This window comes from Chaetomium tenue (assembly GCF_020726465.1).
Source record: "Chaetomium tenue strain MPI-SDFR-AT-0079 chromosome Unknown F5144scaffold_4, whole genome shotgun sequence".
Taxonomy (NCBI): Eukaryota; Fungi; Ascomycota; class Sordariomycetes; order Sordariales; family Chaetomiaceae; genus Chaetomium; species Chaetomium tenue.
Window position 1 is genome coordinate 4,431,725 of NW_027117332.1, and position 19,066 is coordinate 4,450,790.

The 19,066-nt window shown below is 55.2% G+C and overlaps 5 protein-coding genes across 5 annotated transcripts; 3 read left to right on the forward strand and 2 right to left on the reverse strand.

The window, feature by feature from the left end:
• Window positions 1-10: 10 nt before the first annotated feature.
• Window positions 11-1,577, forward strand: F5144DRAFT_548634 (chaperonin 10-like protein; the record flags this gene model as incomplete). The annotated part of the gene is made up of 4 exons (XM_066787535.1): window positions 11-118; window positions 287-657; window positions 716-1,428; window positions 1,459-1,577. The coding sequence occupies 4 exons, from the start codon at window positions 11-13 to the stop codon at window positions 1,575-1,577; spliced, it is 1,311 nt and encodes a 436-aa protein (XP_066643854.1).
• Window positions 1,578-2,499: 922 nt separating this feature from the next.
• F5144DRAFT_548635 (uncharacterized protein) lies at window positions 2,500-3,880 on the reverse strand (the record flags this gene model as incomplete). The annotated part of the gene is made up of 2 exons (XM_066787536.1): window positions 2,500-3,548; window positions 3,604-3,880. 2 exons carry the CDS (start codon window positions 3,878-3,880, stop codon window positions 2,500-2,502), a joined length of 1,326 nt encoding a protein of 441 aa, XP_066643855.1.
• Window positions 3,881-5,343: 1,463 nt separating this feature from the next.
• F5144DRAFT_593420 (uncharacterized protein) lies at window positions 5,344-6,840 on the forward strand (the record flags this gene model as incomplete). The annotated part of the gene is made up of 3 exons (XM_066790460.1): window positions 5,344-5,607; window positions 5,638-5,754; window positions 5,788-6,840. The coding sequence occupies 3 exons, from the start codon at window positions 5,344-5,346 to the stop codon at window positions 6,838-6,840; spliced, it is 1,434 nt and encodes a 477-aa protein (XP_066643856.1).
• Window positions 6,841-12,503: 5,663 nt separating this feature from the next.
• Window positions 12,504-14,440, forward strand: F5144DRAFT_489834 (amino acid permease/ SLC12A domain-containing protein; the record flags this gene model as incomplete). The annotated part of the gene is made up of 5 exons (XM_066785758.1): window positions 12,504-12,675; window positions 12,748-12,844; window positions 12,925-13,176; window positions 13,269-14,231; window positions 14,287-14,440. 5 exons carry the CDS (start codon window positions 12,504-12,506, stop codon window positions 14,438-14,440), a joined length of 1,638 nt encoding a protein of 545 aa, XP_066643857.1.
• An 85-nt stretch (window positions 14,441-14,525) lies between these two features.
• On the reverse strand, window positions 14,526-18,411 carry F5144DRAFT_260572 (Utp21 specific WD40 associated putative domain-containing protein). Its single transcript, XM_066783535.1, has 3 exons — window positions 18,030-18,411; window positions 15,277-17,977; window positions 14,526-15,157 (listed from the first exon to the last, which is right to left on the reverse strand). Exons 1-3 carry the CDS (start codon window positions 18,141-18,143, stop codon window positions 14,817-14,819), a joined length of 3,156 nt encoding a protein of 1,051 aa, XP_066643858.1. The 5' UTR covers window positions 18,144-18,411; the 3' UTR covers window positions 14,526-14,816.
• Window positions 18,412-19,066: the final 655 nt, after the last annotated feature.

The following is a 19,066-nucleotide window of genomic DNA, read 5'->3' on the forward strand; positions in this document are numbered from 1 at the left end:
CCCTATCGAGATGGCGCCCGCCGCAACTGACGAAACGGCGCCAATGCACCTACCCGCCGCCTCAAAAGCTTCGACCATTAACGCTTCAGTTCTCCATGGCCCCCGGGATCTCCGTATGGTAAGCCTCGCCTTTCCTCCTTCTTCCCTGTCCTAAGCTCGGTGAGAGATCTGAGATCTCTGGGTTACACGAATCGAGTCCCCGTCTTGGTATTTTTTGTCCTACCACGCCTCTCTCGCTCGGAGATTATCCATTCCCCTGGTAGGCCCCAACTAACACCGCGCCCAGGAACGCCGAACTATCGGTGACCCTAGCATCGGTGAACTCCAGATTGCTGTCCACACAACAGGCATCTGCGGGTCCGATGTCAGTTACTACAAGAAGTTCGCCAATGGCGACCTCTGCGCCTGCATGCCGCTCTCGCTCGGCCATGAGTCGTCGGGCACCGTCGTTGCCATCGGGCCGCAGGTAGTTGGCTTCAACATCGGCGACCGCGTCGCCCTTGAAGTCGGCATCCCCTGTGGTCAGTGTGGCATCTGCCGCCGAGGCAGGTATAACCTATGCAAGCGCATGAGGTTTAGGAGTAGCGCCAAATCTGTGCCGCACTTCCAAGGGACGCTTCAGGAGCGCATCAATCATCCTGCTACGTGGTGTCACAAGTGAGTTGTCCCAAGGGTGCTGGCGTGCTGGACGCGGCGAAGCTAACCCCAAACACAGACTCCCCGATAGCATCTCCTTCGATGCCGCCGCATTACTCGAGCCACTCTCGGTTGCCATCCATGCCGTCAACCGGGCGCAACCCACCCCGGGCTCGACCGCGCTCGTCATCGGCGCCGGCGCCGTTGGCCTCCTCACCGCCGCCATGGCTCGGCAATCCGGCTGCACCACCGTCACCATCGCCGACGTCGACCAAGGCCGCGTCGACTTCGCCGTAGCCAAGGGCTTCGCAACACACGGCTACGTAGTCGACCGGCCCCTGCACACCTCCACCAACAGCTCCCCCATGTACAGCCCCAGCAGCTCCGGCACCTCCACCCCCCTCAACGGCGTCATGACCCCCGCCAGCGCCCTCTCCATGCAATCGCAATTCGACTACGCCAAATCCCTCGCCACCGACATGCTCTCGCTGACCTCCGCCGCCTCCAACCCCACCTTCACCGGCATCAACGACGACGACGACGACGACGGCGTGGACATCACCTTTGAATGCACGGGCAAGGAAGTCTGCATGCACACCTCCCTCTACGCCACCCGCGCCGGCGGCCGCGTCATCATGGTCGGCATGGGCACCCCCGTGCAGACGCTGCCCATGTCGGTTGCGCATCTGCGCGAGATCGACATCCTGGGCATCTTCCGCTACGCGAATACCTACGCCACAGGGATTCGTCTGCTGTGCGCCCGTGAGCGCCAGGTTCGGGCCGGGGCGGTGGGTGGGTGTGGTCTTATTCTGCCGTGCCTAGATGAGATGGTTACGCATCGGTTCAAGGGCCTGGAGAATGCGCATCGCGCGTTTGAGTTGGCGAGTCGGACGGTGGATGATGAGGGGAATTTGGTGCTGAAGGTGGTTATTGAGATTTGAGCTGGAAGAAAGAAAGATGGTGTGGCTGAGGGGGGTGGGAGTTGGCGGGGAAGTATAAAAACAAAGTTAAAATGGGTTGGTGGATGACTGGCTAACGGTGATCGGGTGGTGTTGGTTGTGCTTGTTTCCTTGGGGTCTTGTTACATCTACTGTGCAGTCTTCTGTTTGTTTGTCTCGTATCTTGTTTGGGGATTTACTATGCTAACAACAACTATTATAGATGGATGGGATGGGCGGTTTTGGTTTATGATGGGTTGGGGTCTGGTTGGGATTTGTTGATTTAGAGCGCGAAGCGTCGTGGGCCGGACGCAAGTAAAGAAACTCTCGGGATTAGACAACGGGCAGGCTCGGTTTTGGTTCTGTTTCGTTTTGCTCTTTATTCTACTTAGCTCACGGCATCTATTTCCGTCTCACCTGTTCCGACTCGCTCGTGTGTTCAATAAGTGTGGTGGCACGAGGAGTTACTGGCGTGCAATTAGTGTGCCAGAGGCAAAGACTGAGAAGTATCGAGCGCCACTTGCCTATATCTGCCTATTCATGTACTCCCTCCCATCGAGCAGATTCCATCTGTACTATAGGTCTTTGCTCGATTTCTGCGTATGTGGGGTCGCAGCTTGAATAGCTCCTCGCGAAACTGCGGCGATATAAGTGACTAGCTATTCCATACCTTCTCCAACGCCTAAACAAAGTTAATCCCCTCGCGCCAGCCGTGCAATGCTACTCCTTCCCATTCCATTCCCGACTGTCATCATCAGAAACACATTCCCTGCCTGTTTTATAGACTCCTACTTGGAGCCACAGAATCTCCATCCTTCTTCTTGGTAGCTCTAACCAGTCTTGATAGCACACTGCCATCCTGGGAGCAGTGTGCGCCCGGTCTTGGCGGCTCGCCCGAACCATTATCACCCTCCTTGCCTTGTTCCTAATACTCGGCAGTGGCGGAGGAAAGGCCAAAGGACCCCATACTATACTCTGAGGCGAGCTTGGACTGATCGTACTGTGGTATGCTATCAGCGACAGCCCGGCCCTGGCGTATGTGCCGCGCAGACTCCACGATTTGGAACTTCTTCCCCGCCTCCCGGGCTTCGTTCACGGTGGATACAAGGTCGGAAACCATGGAGAGGAGGGTGACGTCGTTCGTCTCACGCTGGATCTCGCGTTTCAGTGTGGCCTGTTCGGCAGGGGCCACGAGGTCGGCGTTGATCACTAGGGCCTGGATGTGCCGCAGGATGTTGTTGGACGGGATTGTGTGCTGCCCGCTGGAAGCGCGGGCGAGTTCGGCAGCTTCGGTGGTTGTTTGCGTGCCCGATGTAAAGTCGGAAGGGAGGTTTTGGAGGTAAGTGATGATGAGAGCAAGTCGGGACTTCATCATCTTGATGGCGTTGTATTTGGCGTGGAGCGCGGACATGTACTCGGCTTCGGCGCGGTTGAGATTGGCGTCCGGGTTTGATGCCGGTGGTTCGGTAGAAGTGGCGGTGTCCTTCTTGGACTTGCTGCTCTCATCGTAGGCAACCGCCCTTCGCTTGCCCTTTCCATCGTCGACGGCGATCTTCTTGTCGAATTGCTCCAAGATATGCTTTTCGGTGTTATCGACGGTAGCATTGGCGCCGCCTTCACGGATGAACTGCATTGCGATCATCTCGGCCTCGCCGGTGTCCGTAGCGTACGGGAGCTTCCTGAAACGGAGGACCATCTTGGCGGCAGCCTCGGCATCCTTCATTTCTTGGTCTTCGCCCTCGGTCTCTTTACTATCCTCGGCCTCCATGTTGCTCTCGTATATCGTAATTGGTAAGGGATCACCGGAGCTTGGGGCCAGCATGTCTTCAATGTGGAAACCCAACAAAACCGCCGACTCGTTGAGGGCGCTGATCTGGCGGTGGATAGGAAGGTGCAAGGCGGAGGGGCCGGCTTTGGGTACAAGCGAGTACCAGCCGACGAGGTCGAGCGCGGGGCTCTTGTGGACAAGTTTCACTAGGATCTCGTCAGCAAGATTGATGAGGTGATGAGTGAGAAACGGGACGCTCACTCTGTTCTAAGCGCTGCCCAAACCAACTGTCGTCGAGCTCGTAGAGGCCATCGGCGTTCTTGGCGTTCTTGCAACTGAAGCTATGCTCGATGGTAACCTCGTGACCGTTCTGTTGGCCCAATAGCGCGCCGACAACAGCTCCTTTTAGTCCACGCTGGTACCCTCGAACGATCAAATCGGATATCTCGAGTATGGGTAGCGGGTGCAGCACGACTTTGATGCCCGAGTCGGAGGCTTTCTGCGTCGACAGCAACTCGTTGGCTGCTTGGCCGGCCATCTTCGGTGTTGTTTTGCGGCTGAATCTCGATTTTGTTTTGTACAGCTGGAGGCTATTACAATAAGCCCAGAATTTAGAATGAAGCTTTCGTATTGTGGTTGCGGGATGTTGCGGTCGGTTGGATGTGATGATGTCGCGGGGTTGGTTGACGAGGCAGAAGTGCAGCCTTGCCCCGCTGGAGCTGGAGCTGGATGGAGCTGCCATCGACTGGGGGTCTGGTATGCCAGCTGGCAGCTGCATCTTGCACATGCACCGGTAATAAAAGTGGGTGTGTTTACGAAAGTTACCACATAAATACATGTATCTCTCTGCTATTGTACGATAATGCGACAACAGTTCGACACAATTGAGCCATCTGTGGAGTAAGTTTGTGTTTTCGAGTGTGCCCGGATTTCACACACCACTTCACAATAGCGAATCTATAAAGGTTAGAGTGTATTTAAGATGACGTAGCTACCTATCTATGCCTTGATCTCCAACCAGGGTGCTTTGTAACATGCAGACAGACCCCGACTTTCCATCTACCTACTTCAACTTCCTTTCCATTCAACCCTGGAGTAATTTTGTAAAGTAGTCCTCTCAATCTGGTCAAATAGTTAAGACATTTCTCCAGTGTTAAATGAAATTGTTGGTAAAGAACCAATGCGCAGCTTTTCGCACAGGGAAAAGATGGCAATGGCATGCGTAATGTGAGCGCCAAGGTCCTGGACCTAGCAGTGCTGTGCATCTAATACACACCTTTCAGGTCCTCGATTACAGGAACGAAACGAGCGTCACCTGGTGCCCAAAACACCACCCATAGGCTTGGTTTACTTTCCTTTTGCTCGTCTGTCTTGTTTGGGTTTTTTTTTTCCTTCTTGATTCATTGACTTAAGTTACTTCACCTTTTTTTTGGCTTTCTTTACTTGATTGTATAGGTATTTTGTCTCCAAGTTGGTGCAACCTCAAACTCCGCTTCTTTCAACCCAATAACTAAATAGCAACATCATTGTGTCAACAGGCTTTCAACTCATTTCCTTGCCTTCGGGGTTGTGGTTAACGAGTCTCACATTCTTGGCTACAGCCTGTGTGGTTTCAATTCACTGTTCACATCCAGTCCCAATGCCTGCCATTTCACAGACATACTTAACGCAGTTCTTTAGGTACCTACTTTCGTTTGTTTCTCAATTCTTCTGACCCAAAGTTGGGGGGCTTTTCTTTGGCTCCAATTACCCGCGCACTGGAAATGCAAGAAAGAAAAAAAAAAAACAAAGCTACTGTTGTCTGCCGGCCATCATTGCATATTCTTTCACGGCACCCAACGAACAAGGTTGTGGGCTGGTCAGAAAGTAATGGTGGTTTCCTTTAACATTTCGGGCATAAGGCCCCTACTCCCTCCCATCTACCCGTTCCATCCATTATTCTATTCCAATCATTGCTTCATCTTTTTCTCTCGTGGATCTCCTAATTCCACTACAAGCAACATGTCTACCAGGAAGGAAGAGATGGGCCAAACCAGGACACCCGCAACATCGGCCAGCCCCAGCGTCGGACAAGCAAACGAACAAGCCATGCTCACCAAACGGCATGTTGTTGACGACGAGATTGAGTTCATCTCGTCCAATCCCGTCAAAAAAAGGAGGTTGACAGAGCAAAAACATGGCGAAGCCCCCCAAGAACCCATGAAGCCCCCTCTGCTCAATCCTCCTCCTCCTCCGCCTCCGCCTCCACCTCCCTCTCCAGCTCTGGTCCCGCCTCCCCCTCCGGCCCCTTGTCAGCCTCCTAGCTGCCCTCCACCTCTATCTCAAACTACTTTTGTCGCAAACCCAACGACACCCGCTCCAACTCAGACTCTGGCGGCCGACCGCCGCCACAGCATGTGCGACGCCAACCAAGTCAAAGCTCCAGGGCCTGATTCAACGCTCGAGACCCGGGGCAACTCACTCCCTGTCTTCAAGAAGTTTTTCTTTCCGCAGTCACCTGCCCTGGCACAAACCCACCCACCTCGGCGTTCAGAGGCCATCTCCCCCAAGCAACTTCCACAACCCTACCGGGCACCCCCTGAGGCTGATGCGGACATCGCTCACCCATCCCTGCCAGTTCCAAGCCCCTCCTCAACAAATTCGGTGACGCTGGACCAGATCTCATGCCTCGACTTCAACGGCACACCAACGAACAGTCCCGGATTCGACGTGAGCCAAGTCTTCTCCGCAGATGGCGGCATCATGGGCAGCGTTGGATTTGGCAACGCAGTCAGCCAGACGCATGCACCAGCTCCTATCACCCCAACGAACACGCACAGTCTTGTCCCACCCATGACACACTTGTCAAGCGAAAACAGTCTCGCATTGTCTATGGCAACACTGCAGAAGCAAAATACCACAAAGCGCCATTTCCCCTCCAGGCACCCAGCGGCCGAAAACACAGTCGCCAGGCAACCTCCTCCCATGCCGGTGATTAAAAACACAACCAAGCCGCCCTGCCTACACTGCGCTCGAATCCGATTCATCCAAAACCCAATCAACCATCAGCTCAACTTCATCCCCCCTCTTGGTTCAGTCCACAACCATAATAACCACAACAACAGCGGCCCAATCCCCCACCCAGCACCAACCTCCCATCCGACACCGCCGCCACACCCAACCAGCTACCCGAGACCACACTACAACCACCACCACCACCATCAACACGACCATCACCAACCATCAGCAACCCAATCCCCGTCCTTGCCCCCCACACACCCCAACAAAAACACACCCAACGGCGGTCCCAACTCCCTCCTACACGACATGGCCCAGGCCATCCAGGCCTCCTTCCCCTACACCCAGGTGGCGGCGCGGCAGGGTATGACTCCAGAGACGGTGGCTGAGGTGCTCTCGAGTTTGGTGGTTGTGCCGCTGCTTTTGCGGGGCGGTGGTAGTGGTGGCGGTCATGGTGGGGGTGGTGGGAGGTTTTCAGGGCTTCCTCCGAGGTCCTCCTAGGTTCTGGGGTAGGGTGAGTGGTTGTTGGGAGAGGTGTTTGATTATTATTGTTATTATTATTATTATTATTGATTGAGACAAAGATAAAAAAAAAGCTTTTCTTTTCTGAAGAGTTTTGCTATCCGGGCTGTGTCATCTGGCTATCCGGGCTGTGTTCCACTTTTCCGGCCAATCAGACAACATGTATTTATGCGAGCATTCACAGGCAAACCAACGCTACAGCACTAGCCACCGCTTAGGCAAGGTTCGCTCAAGCTGTGCGGCTCTGTCTAATCTACAATTTCTAATTTACCCCATTGATCGGAGCTAGGGTTACACCGGCGCCGACGAAAACGGAGCAGTATCACGGCGTCCACCACGTCTCTTCTTTGCCGCGGGCGACGGAGGGCCCGATGCTACCATAATTGTATCTTGAGTACTCTGCTGAGATGCCGCCGGCAGCGCCAATTTGTCCTCGTCGTACTCAAATTCCGACCGATTTCGACGAATGCTCTGCTTCACGGGTCCCGGCGCCGGGTTCTTGGACTTCCGAGGTGCCTTTGCCTTTGGCTGGGGGGCACTTGACGATGGGGCCTGGTTCTCCTCGCGGTAGGCGATGTGCTTATTGCGTGGGCGGCCTCGTAGAGTCTTCACAATGTCGGGGTCCTTGATGTTGAGTAGCGTATTGGCGATATGCTTTTTGTCGCTGTAAGTCAGTATAAATCAGGGAAATAAGTGTGATAAGACTAACCAGCGGCTGCCGCAACCACCAGCGTGGATGAATGTGTTCCTTTGTAAGCGGCTGCTAGCCCTTCATGAGCTCGAGGATCTTATGGCTGCAAGGGAGGCGGTACTGCTTAGTGAAGCTACCGGTACAAGGCGGGAGATCCGGTGGGTGAGGTTGACGGTCTGTTGAGAGCGACGGCAAGGCTATGCGGTGCTGTCTCGCAATAAGGTCAAGGGCCTTGTACCCAACCTCTTTTGATACCTGGCCGAGCCATTCCTGACCAAGATATCTTCGTCGAACCTTATTCTCCTGTTCAGCGATGGATTGAGTATAGGAACGACTCTTGTTCCTAATCATCTCCTCCAGAGCTTGAGAGAGACTGTGGAGATCCGTGTTGCCGTTAATGACGTATGACTTTATATCCTTGTGTGCCGTCTCGGTAGGTGAATTCGTCCTAACGCCGAAGTTCTCGTACTGTGAAATAAAGCAGGTGGCCCACTGATACCGCAGTGGAATGTAGGTGGTGCGGATGTATTCGAGGAGAGGTTGTTGGTCGTCGAATTCCTTCTGTAGGCATGCCCATGCAGCATCAAAGTCTTCTTCTGACTTGGCGTAGATGACGTAAGCCCACAAGGAGCAGAAGCCAGAGACGGTATGGTCAATGGCCTCTTCTGGAAGCTGGCCACGGCTGAGAACCTCGTCAATGCGGACCTGGTTGTTGAGAGCCTCGGCCTCGGCGGCTTCTTTATCCCGGGCAACGTCAAACTCATCAAGCGGTGGACCACCGGCACCCTGCCACTTCTTCTTTGCGTTGCTCGTGATGTTCTGGTTGATGTGGAAAATACATAGCTGCAGCTGGGTATCGGGCCAGGTTTCTTGGATCGACGATCGTAGGCCCTCTTCGAGGTCGGTGATAGCGACCTTGGGCTTCTCGGCGTGAATCTCTTGCCGGATTGAATCAATAGAAGTCAAAAGGAAGTCGTAACCCTCACGCCGCTCAGTTGAAGAAAGCCCGAAGACACAGTTGTATAAGGATCCGGTGTCCGTCGTACCAGTAACCTGCATATCTTGTTAGGATACGTCCTCAACAATCTCAGACGATCCCCGTCAAAGCATACGTACCTGGAAGAGCGGCATCTTGAACTTATTCGTCTTGTAGGTGTTGTCAAGGCTAATGACCTCAGGAAAACGAACCCACATGGTCTCACACCACGGATAAGTCCATACAAAGGCGACAGGGCGGGTAGGATCGTTAGGCGCCCATTGGATGCGGTGCTTATAGCCCATAGTGGTCAACTTGTGGATAAACTGCTGCACAGGCGTGTACCCGTCGAGTTGCTTGAGACGAAGACGTTGGCGGGTGTTGTCAATATCCTTCTGCCTGATCACCGAGCCGGGCTCGACGTCGCGGGCGATGCTCGCTACCTCACGTGCTTTGATAGCCTTGTGCTTCGACGTATTCTCCACGAGTTTCTCCTGCTGGGCCGTAAGCTTCCGGTGAAGCGAGTGAGCCGATGGGTCGCTTGAAGGCGGGTGGTTATGACAGGGATGCTTGAGATTGAAAGTCCAGCCCCAGTTGTCATCTTTGCGGGCAGAGACAACTCCATACTAAGGACAGTTGTTCTTCTGGGTGCCAGCCTTGCGGGTACCGTAGCTCTCGGAGGCGCGAATAGCATCTTTGTCGCAGCAAACTCTGTAGCGCGTAGGCTTCTTGACTCCATCGAAGCCTCTGTAGTTGCCGGCGTTACGTCGGATCACGGCGAAGCCGTTGGTCCGGGCGAAGGCTTGGAGGTGAGCCATCAGATCATCGACAGTCGCGGCAGGTCGGCCATCAATTCCTCCGTTAGGCGGGTTCGCAATCTCGGGAAATTGCTGTTGCTGCTGCTGCTGCTCAGAAGCGTCAGGCTCTTCGATCGGCGCCTCCATCGTGATTGACAGCGGCGATGGCGGGTGGCGGTGGTCTTGGTCATGGTGAGGGCAAGGTGGGGCCGTGGATGGGAATGTACGATTAACGCAAAATCTCTGGCACAAAATACATGTTGTCTGATTGGCCGGAAAAGTGGAACACAGCCCGGATAGCCAGATGACACAGCCCGGATAGCAAAACTCTTTCTGAATTGTCCGGCCCGGGTGGCATGCCTCGCCCGTTCCCGGCCAAGTTCCTCGAGTCTCTCGCACAGCTGGTCCGGGTTTCCCGCAAGCGAAGCATAGTACTTCTTCAGCTTGTCTAATTAGATTTTATCGCAAGCCCCGTCGAGGCCCTTTCTATCTCCCGCTCTTGCACGCATCTCGCACTCGCCGCGAAATGTGAAGACCCTTCGCTATACGACACCTCTTCTCACAGCGTTCGCACTCGCCGCAGAATGCAAAGACCCTTCGCTACGCGACAACCGAGACATCTATCTTGATGATTTGAGGGTTGGTAGTTGAGGTTCGGAAGAGAAGTAGAGAAATGATGGAGGACTGAAATCTCGGGGGAGACCCCTATTCAAGCTCTAATCTCGCGCTTCGATCCCTTTTGGCAACTCACGCTTCATGCCCCGAGCGCTATCACGAGGAGGCTTTTGTATGGCGCTTTAACTGTTTGTAGGTAGAAACTTGTCTATCATGCGTGTGTGCTGTTACGAGGGGATCGATGTTTTTTATATATCTAGCTAGCGTGTCTAGGCGGCAGGACCGCACGGCCCTTATTGCCTATTTTGCGGTGAAAATAAGAGTCAGATACACGTGCAGGCACCGATGAGGTTGGGAAGAGCCCGTGCTATGGCCTCTACAGGACGGGCTGATGTTGTCGATGTGAGGGCAGCCATAAGATTACCTGCATATGTACCTAATGGTGGTTCATGGTATGCAAGTATCTTTTGACCCATACACTACGAGCATGTGGTATCGAATAATCATGAAGAAGAAGAACTTAGCTATGATATCCCGTCCGTTAGTGATTGATTTTCTTTTTTAAAAAAAGAATTTACTATATTGAACATACCTAATAATTCCAGAATGATAGATCAAGCAATATGTTTTGGGTGCTTACAACAAGCTGTCAGCAGCAAAAGTAAGGACAACATGAACACCGGGATCCAGGCGGGCTATATTATAATCATGGTGCCACGACAACAGGCACACACAGGGCGCAGAGAGGCATGAAGCAATGAGGCAGGCAGTAATGGGGTGGTGCATTCTCCTAGGATCACCACGAATCGAGGTAAGAAGCAACGAGTGTAGCGAAAGAATGTTTTGTGGCCTCTAGCGAATGTGTTTATGCTATAGCTTGGTGCCAGCGACAAGCGCTGGAGCGATTATTGTAGTGACACACACTCGTGGCACGAGGCCATAGGAATTGATAATAATAGGAATGGGAGTGATTGGGGCAACGAGGTGCCGTCATTGCCGTTATTGTTGTAACTTGTTGCTTTCTGTCCAATGTAGGTGGCTCGCTGTGGTCATTCTTCTAGATACACCTTTTTGAAATACAGAGACGTCCCAACCCATATGGTCAATCTTCTGGCATTTTCTATAGGATAGGTACGTAGGTATTATGACAGGCCCAGTACGCACCTGAAAGCTTGTCCGTTCCCCTGGTCTGTTTGGTGAACAGAACCAACCTCTCATGTTTGGCTCTGACCATTTAAAGTCCATGTACCAAGCCGCAAACTACTCCAAGGCCAGGAATATAAACTACAAGCTTTCTTGCAAATTTTTAAGTCCCTGATCCCAAGTCCGAGTTTAGTTTTGATCTACACACCTGCTGTGTAGGTAGTTGTGCTGTTCAGGGTTAATCAACAACTTGCCAAGTCTGGAATTTGCGGGGCAGGCAGCGGGGCAACGGGACAGCGGGGCAAGGAGTTCTCCATTGGCGGACCCTTATCTTATCTCTCGAATCCTGTTGTGTACCTCAGTCGTTCCTCCCAGATATTAAGTTGTGAGTATCCTCGACCAAGTTAGGTCCCTCGCATCTTCGCAGGACTCGGACTGTTATTGCTCTGGACACAGCATGTTCCCGGATTGCTTCCTCGGTCCCGAGACGAGAAACAGGGCAGTTTTGCGTCATCGACACGATGAATTGTCCCATGGCTCGGCAGCAGGGGCTTCAAGCTTTTCCAAGTCTTCTTTGCTTTGCTTGGTACTCACGTACTAATTTGCAACACCGAAATTCCCTATGGTCCCCCACGTAGGAGCAATTCGAGCAAGGGCTGAGTGCGATTGAATGCGACTGAGTGTGGCAACTATACAGTGCTTGGCTCCTTGGCTGACCTTGGCTGACCTTGGCTGAGCTTGGCTCCGGTGGAGGGGCAAACCAACGGCGAGAACTCAACGTCCCAAAACCTTGTTTAATGGCACTTGGTGGCACCCACTGAGATCCTCAAGACATAATAGGCTCTCGCTTGAGGGTTCTTCATACCGCTACTGCAATCCCTCATGCCTCATCCCAGCGAGTTCGTTCAACCCGCTCTGCTTACGTACATAGATATGGATGTGCCTGCTTGACTAGGAACGATCGTCATCGCCGGAGAACCTGCAAGACACCGGGACACGGGACACCGACAGCAACTATGGAACCCGACCCCGGGTGCTTTGACCCAGCAATTGGGATTGGAATTTTCCATCCACTTTTCCATCAGGCACATTCTCCATTAGGCACAGGCACAGGCACAGGCAACATTGTCCAGGACCCTTCCATCCACGTGCCAAGCATGTCAATTCTTCTCGCACTACAAGTTGCACACACTTCTCCATCGTCTCTCTCTTCCCAACACCAATTCTGCCCCGGGACAGCCCAAGCTTGCCAACCCGACTGACGACGGCCCGACTCCAATAACCTTTGCTGCCGAGTTCTGCTCTCTCCTCCTCAAACAAATACAGTGATTGCAGCTCGTGCGGGTCATCACGCGCCTGGGCACACCCGCCACCCCACGAGCTACCGTGGGAATACGCGTCTCTTCGTTGAGGCAAAACCATGGCCTCGACAGCCCTCGACATGGAGGCAGGCGCCCGCCGGTCGGCCTCCGTCAAGGAGACCAAGGAGGTCGCCCCCGAGACTGGCTCCCCCGAGGATGTCTCGATCCGCAGCATCCCCGGCAGCGACCACACCCACCGGACCCTCAAGTCGCGCCATATCCAGCTGATCGGTGAGAACCCGCTGTCTTGGGCCTATTATTATGAGGTAGATTGACCTGCCTGCTAACGCTAACCTTCTTCAGGCATCGGCGGAACCATTGGGACGGCCCTGTACGTCCAGATCGGCCGCGGCTTGATGAACGGCGGTCCCGGCAGCCTCTTCATCGCCTTCACCCTATGGTAAGCACATGCGGACAAAACAGACGTCAACCCCAATCTGTTTCCGTCCGATGATGAGAGCTGACCCGACCCGTCGATAGGTGCACCTTCATCCTCGCCGTGACTCTGTGCATGGCCGAGATGGTGACTTACCTCCCCATCTCGTCCCCCTTCATTCGTTTCGCCGGCCGCTACGTCGATGAGGCCTTCGGTTTCGCCGCCGGATGGAACTTCTTCGTTTTCGAGGCAGCGATGGTACCCTTCGAGATCACCGCCTGCAACGTCATCATCCATTACTGGAGTGACGCCGTGCCCGCAGGCGGCATCATCGCCATCATCATCGTCCTCTATGGGTATGGCTCCATCTCCTCCCACTCCCTCTGCCTGGACAGATCCCGTGACCAACCACATGACCACAAACCCCGTGACTAACTCCCCCCAACAGCATCATCAACGTCCTAGCCGTCAAATGGTACGGCGAAGTCGAATTCTGGGCCGCCCTCGGCAAAATGCTGCTGATCGTCGCCCTGATCATCTTCACCTTCGTGGTCATGCTCGGCGGCAACCCACTCAACGACCGCTTCGGCTTCCGGTACTGGTACGAGCCCGGCGCCTTCGCCGAACTGTACCACACCGGTGGCCTCGGCCGCTTCATGGGCTTCCTGCAGTGCCTCATCCTCGCCTCCTTCACCATCGCGGGGCCCGACTACGTCTCCATGGCCGCCGGCGAGTGCGAGAACCCGCGCCAGGTCATGCCGCGCGCCTTCAACGCCGTCTTTTACCGGCTGACGACCTTTTTTGTGTTGGGGTCGTTGGCGGTCGGGATTCTCGTGCCGCATAACGACGAGGAGATGAGAGCGGCTTTTGAGGGGGGTGCACCCGGCGCGGCGGCCTCGCCGTATGTGGTGGCCATGAACCGGCTGCGGATCCGCATCCTGCCGGATATTGTCAACGCCATGGTCTTGACGGCGGCGTTTTCCGCGGGCAACAGCTACGTCTACTGCGCGTCGCGCTCTCTGTACGGCATGGCGCTGGAGGGCAAGGCGCCGAAGGTTTTCCTGAAGTGCACGCGCAACGGCGTGCCCATTTACTGCGTCGGGCTGGTGCTGGCGATCGCCTTCCTGGCCTTTTTGCAGGTCTCGAATGACGCCGCCATCGTGCTGCAGTGGTTCGTCAATCTCGTCACGGCCAGCCAGCTGATCAACTTCAGCGCCATGTGTGTCACCTACCTGCGGTTCCACGCCGCCCTGAAGGCCCAGGGTATAGACCGGAGATCGCTGCCGTACCGTGCTTGGTTCCAGCCTTTTGCCGCCTGGTACGCCCTGGTCGGCACCTTCGTCATGACCTTTATGGGCGGCTACATGGTGTTTTTGCCCGGGAACTGGGACATCCCAACCTTTTTGTTCTCGTAAGTCATTCTCTTTTGTTGGGGAAGGAGGGAAGACGTACTAACCAGAACCCAGATACACCATGATCGCCATCTGCCCGCTGTTGTTCCTTACCTGGAAGCTGGTGCACAAGACCAAAATCCACAACGCCCACGAGATCGACCTGCAAAAGAACATGGACGAGATCGCAGCGTACGAGCGCAGTTATGTGCCAAGCAAACCAGCGTAAGCATCCCCTTTCTTCCCAATCCCCGTTATGGGACTCCAGCGGGCTGACACTGGCTAGAACCCGGTTTGAACGGTGCTTGGATTGGATATTTGGGTGAATGTCGGAGGGACAGGATGACGCAATGGCCCGAGGCCATGAATGTGAATGACGAGATACCCCAGCATGATATGGGTTAGAATATCCCAGCATAAGGGTTAGACCCCAGGATAATGGTTAGAAGACCCCAGTATAATATCGTTAGAATACCAGCATAATACACCTTGGTTAGCATAGACTTCTGCTCAAGGCGATTTGCTGCTTGCCGCCCGTGATTGGTCCCGTCATGTTTGTATGTTGATTTGTTGATGGATATCTTCCCGTACACCGCTGTCCCCGCTCACGTCCTTGGACTCCTCAAAAACCCGACCACCCCCCCACAATACCCCACCAAATCATCCAACCGTTCCCGCTCTTTGCCCTGGTGCTGCTTCCACTCGCCCAGCGCCTCCAGCAGCGCCTCGTTGGCCATGACCAGATCGAAGTGCAGCCGCAGGAACACCGTCATCCACGCCTGCGTCAGCTCGTAGTCGCGCCGCGCCACCAGCCGGCTCGTCAGCGCCCGGATGAAGTGCAGCAGCTCGTTGGACTCGTCGTCGCCGAAGCCCATGGAGAGCGACCGGAGTTCCAGGTCGGCCGCCGACGGGCCGAGCGATTTGAGGTGTTCGAGGAAGTCGGTGTCTGTTTGAGAGAGGTTGTCAGTATGATGGGGTCAGACATGTACGTCGACGTACGAGGAGGGGCGGAAGGAAACATAAAAAGAAAAACACAAGGATGGGCACGTGGTAGGTGTTACTCACAATCTCCCGACGCGCCACAAACAAGCAGTTTCGACGTGAGCGCCTGCTGGTTCCGCGCCCGGTCGAGCTGCGTCAGCCGCGAACCCTCGGCCTCCCTAGTCTTGGTCTCCCCCGCGGGCACGAGCGCGTTCAAAGCAGCTGCCGCGCCTCCGACAGCCGGCAGGAAGAACGGCGCCTTCTCGGGGGCCTTGGGCGCCTCCTTGGGTTTGTTCCGCTCCTTGATCAGGTCGATGTGCAGCAGCGTCTGCCAGCGACTCTTGGGAACCAGACTAAGGGTGGTCATGTCGGCACTGAGCTGGTCGAGCACCGGTGCCGTGACGCCGTCCTCCTCCTCGGCGGCTTGCTGCTCGTCCTCTGCGGCCGCTTCGAACGCGGCCTCGATCAGGCCCTGGCCGCCCTCGCCTGAGGCTGTGGGCGCCGAGATTTGGCCGATCTCCTTGTCGGAGATTTGCCGCGTGGGCACGTGCTTGAACAGCGTGCGGTTTGTCCAAAGCTGGACCCCGAGATCGCCTTCGACCGCGCCCGCGAGGTACTCGCCCGTCGCCGAGAAAGCGAGCGCCGTGCAGGGCTTCTCTAGCCGGAAGGCATCGATCAGGTGGCTCGTGGGCAGGTCCCAGACGCGAACGATCGAGTCTTGCAATGCAGCGACGATCCACCGGCCGTCGTTGGAGAAGCAGAAGTCGTTGATGTCGCCGCGGCAGCCCCAGAACTCGCGGATCGTCTGTTTGGTTTCCACGTCGACCACTCGAATGGAATGGTCATCACAGGCAAAGGCGATGAGGTCGTTGCCCGCGTGGTAGCGGCAAGCTGTGATCTTGATCATGGGGGCCCAATCAATTTCGTCGACGAGGCTGCCTGTCACAAAATCCCAAAACTTGATCTTGCCGTCGAGCGAGCAGGATATGACGGTTCGGTTGAGCGAGTCGACCACAATGCCTGTCACGGCCTTGGTGTGCCTTCCCGTGCCTGGCGCAAACGTGGCCTTGGACCGCGACTGAAGCTTGTTGACCTCATCCAGCGCCTTCAACTGCTGCATCTTTAGTTGTCGTAGCTGTGCCGGGGTCAACCTCGAGGGAAATCGCTGCCTATGTTTCCCGGATTGCAGGTTGAACATGTCGATGCCGCCGCCGCTCGAACCAACGAAGGCAAAACTGCCGCAGGAGCTCATGGCAACAGTCGACACGCTCTCCCCGTCACCTGTCTTAAACGCCCACCGGCCGGCTCTCTTTCTCCCCCAAAACCAGGTACGTGCCCAAGGGTCGTCCTTGTGGGCCGTTACCACACTCTCCCAGCCAGTCATACCACTAAGTTGAGCGCTCGTAAGCTTGTTTTTATCATTGCCTTTGTCCCAAATCATTTGTTTCCCGGGCATGGCTCCCATCCCTCCATCCCGATTTAGCGAAGAGGCGATGCAGGTGACTTCCGGCGCTTTGAGGTCGTCCAAGGTGGTGGTTGGACCATGTGAGATGGAGCTGCCAGCCAAAATACCAATCTTCCTGGCCTTCTTCCGGATGGCGCCCTGGCTGAGTTCGGTGCTCTGCCCATCGCGGCGCAAACTCCACCCCCACAAGCTCCTGTCGCGGCCGCCGCTGAGCAGCCACTTGTTCCCGCCCTCAGCTCCGTCGAAATCCGACGGTAGGAATTGCAAGCAGCGCACTGGAGCCGCGTGCCCGCTGCGCATATGCAGAATGCGCGGGACAGGCGAAAAGGGCGACTCGTCAAATATCCAAGACTTGAGGGAGTTGTCCAGGCCACTCGTGACAATGACGGGCTGCCCGGGGAGGAACTCGACTTTGCTGATTCCTCCACGGACGTCCTTGTTGTAGGACGGGGGATTGTGCGCGCTCCGGAGAACACCCATTATTCTCCCTCCCTTATTGAGGTCCCAGAAGGTGACATCCCCACCAACACTGGTGGCGGTAGCCATAACGCCATCCTTTCTCCCGTCCTGACCCGCTCCCTGACCGTCGCTTCGGAACGAGATGCACGTAACCGGGGCATCCTCGGTTCCAGCATTTAACCGAAGGACAGATTTGTCGGTAAGTACGTTTTGTAAAACCAACGGCCCTCCGGAGTAGGCAATGGCCAGAAGGGATAGAGCCGGGGAAGGCTGAAGGAAGGTGACAGCGCCGCAATCTGGAGTCGGCGGCAAGATCGTGTAGATAAGTTTGCCCGTGCTGATATTCCAGATCTCGACCCAACCGTCTTTCCGTCCGACAAAGATCTTGTTGAGAAATGTGGGCATGTTGCAGACGCCGCCGCTGATTTCATTGTCGCCCTTCTTGGTCGCGGCTGTGAAGATGGTGGTGTAATGCTCCAATGTTGACGACTTCCACACCTCTACTCTCGTCGAAGCGCAAGCGACGATCCATGAGCCAAAGATCAGGATCTGCTTGATGGGCTGGTCCAAATCCGCAGGCAGCTGGAGCTCGGCAGCCTTCTTACCACGCTGGAATGCCCACAACCCCTGGGGCTCGCCATTGCGCGGGTTGCCCCAAGCGGCAAAGACTTTCTCCTTCCAAGCATAGGTGGCGGTGATGTCGGCGGGCGTCTGGGGGCGCGTGACGAAGACGAGGTTGAGGCCGCGCTTGAGGTCGTAGGTCTGCAGGGCACGGCCGACCGAGGTCGTGATCTGGAAGGTTGTCTTGCCGAGGGGAATCGAAACAAATGGGACGGCCGTCGGAGAAACTAGCCCAATGGTCTAAATGGTCAGAACGGTCCATTGATTGAATGCAAGGAGGAAGAGTACATACTCGGAATGGCGCAAAGATGGTCGAGCCTCGCTTGGCCGGTGAGGGCGACACCTTGACGACGGCATCGACCCTTTGGCGTTTTGTCGACGGCCGGTCAGGCTCGGAGTGGGGCATTTTGTCGAGCGCGGCTGCCAATAACGACCACCAATGGGCGTTTCTGGTTCGTGATAATCGCGGTTTCGAACTTTTGAAGTTTTCGGCAGCCTCGTCCGAAAAGGCGGAAAGAGCCCCACCAAAAAAATCGAGCCCACACCTTCCTTCACCTTGATTGGACCCACTTAAGCCACCGTGCGCCGACTGGGCCGGCTCTCAATCACCGCCCGAGCACCGACTTCCAAGACCCGCATCCGATAGCCAGACCCGTTCCCAGCTGCACACATGCCAGCTGCAAGGGCCGCATCTTGACCGCCTTTATGATCTCGAGAAAAGATGTGTTGGCCTATGAGGACACGACATCTCAGTTTCGCCCAAACGGGCTACTTGTCACGCGACCACTTGTATTGTGCTACATGGCACCACTGACAATTTATATAGTCCCTTAAAACTGGCGATGAGGTCTCGAGCTTGCAATTGCAAACAATCGGTGTCCAAAACCGACTTTGATTGCTATAGTTTCTAAAAAGGGGTGAGTTTGGGAGGCTGATATGGCTCGTGCCGAGATGCCTGTCCGTATGTTTGTCCTCTGGCGTCATGGCACTGGGTTTTGTGCCCCTCTGCCCCACCACAGAAAATAATCCTTGGCGCCAGCGTAAACCGCCATTCGATCTGGCGCAGGGGGGTTGGTTGGCCCATCAGTCCCGCCCTTTTGCGTATCAACCTGGAACCCCTTGGCCTAGCCCGGATCGCCTCCCACTCCATGACTCCGGTTGTCGGGTTGGTTCCTTGGCTGGGCCATTGAGCCGGGCGGCAGTTAGTTAATTGCCTATTTAATCCTATTTTATTTTTATTTTATTTTCACGTGGGAATGCAGAACATTCGGGCCAAGCTCTCCCTCGCCGAAGCTCCTCCCGTCTTTGTACATTTGTACCGAATGTGTT

Coding starts and splice junctions, on each gene's coding strand:
- F5144DRAFT_260572 (XM_066783535.1), bottom strand. CDS start 18,143: ATGCCCCACTCCGAGCCTGACCGGCCGTCGACAAAACGCCAAAGGGTC. Junction 17,978..18,029: donor CCATCTTTGCGCCATTCCGA/GTATGTACTCTT, acceptor CTGACCATTTAG/ACCATTGGGCTAGTTTCTCC. Junction 15,158..15,276: donor TTGTGGCGCGTCGGGAGATT/GTGAGTAACACC, acceptor TCTCTCAAACAG/ACACCGACTTCCTCGAACAC.